This window comes from Notechis scutatus, chromosome Z (assembly GCF_049901735.1).
Source record: "Notechis scutatus isolate UNSWTSFEM ecotype Mainland chromosome Z, rNotScu1.2, whole genome shotgun sequence".
NCBI lineage: Eukaryota > Metazoa > Chordata > Lepidosauria > Squamata > Elapidae > Notechis > Notechis scutatus.
In genome coordinates, this window is record NC_142025.1 from 124,286,593 (window position 1) to 124,289,907 (window position 3,315).

General features: G+C 42.0%; 1 protein-coding gene across 1 annotated transcript; it reads right to left on the minus strand.

The window, feature by feature from the left end:
- Positions 1–1,284: 1,284 nt before the first annotated feature.
- On the minus strand, positions 1,285–2,241 carry LOC113426052 (olfactory receptor 2J2-like). The gene has a single exon (XM_026688370.2). It carries the CDS (start codon positions 2,200–2,202, stop codon positions 1,285–1,287), a length of 918 nt encoding a protein of 305 aa, XP_026544155.1. The 5' UTR covers positions 2,203–2,241.
- Between the last annotated feature and the right edge of the window lie 1,074 nt (positions 2,242–3,315).

The following is a 3,315-nucleotide window of genomic DNA, read 5'->3' on the forward strand; positions in this document are numbered from 1 at the left end:
AATAGAATGGAATTTCCACTAGAAACAGAAGTTGCCTTTCATACCAATTCTCCATAGAATGTTTTTTTTTTTAAGGTATCACCATGTTCTTTTTTTTCTTATAGGATGAACCACCACTGAGCAAAAGACTGGGTATCCATGTAGCTTTTTAATGGTGAACAATTTTTATTATTAACCATGATCTAAATGTATATAAAATGTGACTGATACTAAACTGGGATGGATTGGAAACAGTGAGGTTCAGCCAAACAAGGTTTTCTGTAGGAAGAATTCTGGGAGTTGAAGTCCGTTCATCTTAAGAGTTGATAAGGATGGGAAACATTGGATTAAACCAGGGGTGGCAAACTCGTGTCATCACATCATCATGTGATGTACCATGACCTTTTACCCCTTTGCTAAACGGGGTGAGTGTGGCCAGCGTGTGATGCATCCAGCCCATGGGCCACAAGTTTGACACCCCTGGATCAGTGGTGGGTTTCAAAGTTGGTTACCACCAGTTCAGTGGGCATGGCTTGGTGGGCGCACTTTGCATGTTTGCGCACACACTTTGTGCACACATGCCAAACGTGCACTTTGCACAGGCACAGAGGCTTTCCTATTCCCCTCCTGCAATCCTGCACTCTCCCTGTAACTGCAGGAGCTGATGTACAGCAATCTGCTATGCCATGCAAAGCAGCTGTGCTTCAAAAGCAGGGAATAATGGTCAGTGTGGGAACCCAGGTGGGCAGGTGGGCCCAACATCAGCTCTTCAGAGAGAACCAGTTCAATCTTCACCGATCTTCAGTGCTACTGGTATACCAGAACCAGGCTGAACCAGTAGAATATCACCACTGCCCTGGATTAAACTAAGCTTTTGGGGATAGTAATGTGAAGAGCTATCCCATCCTTTCAACCCTCAAGTTTGATTTTAAAAGTTTCAATATTACAAAATTCTTGAGTGTTTATAATTTCAGCTATCAACAATCAGAAATGTGGACCATTATTTTTCAAATTCCATCCCAAAACAGTGTTTTCATTTTAAAGTTTAGTTTAGTTTATTGCTTCTGTAGCATATGAAGACATCTGGAATGCTATTGGAAACTGATAAAATCTTATAATTAAAATATGTTTCTGTTACACATAGATAGTCCATAGTTAAAATACACTTACCACAAACAAACAAAATTGTGTCTTCTCCAACACCACAATTCAAAAGCAGTGATACCATTAGTTAGGGTATTAAGCTATTCAGTAATAAAGCATGGTAGAAACCCTATTTTAGGTGTGTGGGTGTAAAGCCACTCTTCACAGCATTTTGGATGCTGCTCTATGTATGCTCTTATTTCTCAAGGTATAAATGATGGGGTTGAGCAGAGGGGTGACCACAACATAGAAGACTGCAATTTGCTTATCATGATCAGGAGATGAAGCTGATTTTGGAATCATATACATACAGATAATTGTTCCATAAAACAAAATGACCACAATCAAATGGGATGCGCAGGTAGAGAAAGCTTTGTGCAGTCCAACATTTGACTTCATATGTGAGACAGAATAAATTATACACCCATAGGTGGTCAGAATAACCAATAGAGGAACCAGAATGCCTAATGCTCCTATAGCTAAAATCACAAGCTTGCTTATTCGTGTATCACTACATGCAAGTTTCAGCACCACTGGCAACTCACATATGAAGTGGTTGATCCAGTTAGGACCACAATAAGTTTGGCAAACAAGACAGATAACACAGATGGCAGAGAGCACAGGAGCAATAACCCAGCAGGCTAAAGCAAACTGCAACTGTTTTTGCTTGCTCATGGCAGTAGCATAAATTAGAGGACAGCAGATGGCCAGGTAGCGGTCGTAAGCCATGACACTCAAAAGAAAGGACTCCATGCTCCCCATGGTCAATGCGACGTACATCTGAATGGTACAGAGTGCAAAAGAAATGACTCCATTTCCAGTCAAGAGATGGGTTAACATGAGAGGCATCGTGCTGGTAACATAACATATTTCTATCCCTGCAAAATGTGAGAGAAAATAGTACATGGGGATGTGGAGTTGAACGTCAATCTGCACTAGGATGATGATCAGGAGATTCCCCAAAACAGTAAGCAAGTAGACAAGAAGAATGACCCCAAAAAGGGAAAGCTGGATTTTTCTTTGGCTGGCCAGTCCCAGTAAAATGAACTCCTTAACAGAGGTGACATTCTCAGCTTCCATCCTGGCCTCCTGTCTGAAACGAAGGGGAAATTAAGCAAAAAAAGAACTTAGATTCCTTGGAAAAGGGGCTAACTATCATTTTTAACAAAAGACCAAATTACTCTCAAAACAAACCAATTGTAACCCATTCTATCTCAAGGTAGAGTTATGAGATGGACTCCAGAAATTTTATATCAGGGAGAGCCATTTCCAGTTCAACCCCTGGATATTCTTGTTTTAAATCAAAAGCTAAGGCAACTTAAATTTGGTTACAACTTGGATGGATATGGGAAGGTGGTAGGGAAGGTAGTTGGCACACAGCTACAAAAGGATGAAGTGGATTATCTGGAACCTTTTCAGTCTGAATTTAGGCCAGGGCATAGCATTGAAATGACATTGGTCACACTTGTCTTTGGAGGGTACAGGATGGAGTTGGGTGCAACCATTCTGTCTCTCCTGACCTTCTAAGCAGCTTTTGATATTCTCAATTATGGTACCCTTCAGAACTAGGTTCTGAGTTTTGGGAATGGAAAACACTGTGTTATGTTGATTCTCCTTCTTTGTTTGCAAACTGATTCAGTCCATGTTATTAGGAGAGGAGAGTTCAAATCCTAGAATCCAGCAATGCCTCAGAACTTAAGTCTTTCACCTCTCCATTTCAATGTTTACCTGAAACTACTGGGGAGGATCACCTGTTGGCATGGGGTCTGGCATGTTAACCACACTTAATTATATATCTTCCACCTCTAGCCAGACAAGTGATACTATGATAGTGCAGGCTGAATGCCTGGAGGCTGTGAGGGTGTGGATGGGGAGGAACTGGCTTTGACTCATCTTTGATTCTGGCATTCCCCAGGCAGAATTGGTATATCATTTGTGGATTCTTCTAGACCAGAGTTGTCAATCTCATGGCCCACAGGCCAGACGCATCGTGCTGGCCGTGCCCGGTTTAGTGAAGGGGGAAAAAGTTGTGATACGTCACATGATGATGTGTTGTGAGTTTGACACCCCTGTTCTTGACTCACAGCTCCTGCTCAAGGCTATGAGGTGGGGGAGAACTTTGCACATATCATCTGGTGCACCAATCGCACCCTCTCCTGAACTAGGAGGTCCTATTCATAGTCACTCATGCCA

Bases quoted from the DNA above. Each gene is read 5' to 3' on its own strand.
- LOC113426052 (XM_026688370.2), bottom strand. From the start codon at position 2,202: ATGGAAGCTGAGAATGTCACCTCTGTTAAGGAGTTCATTTTACTGGGA.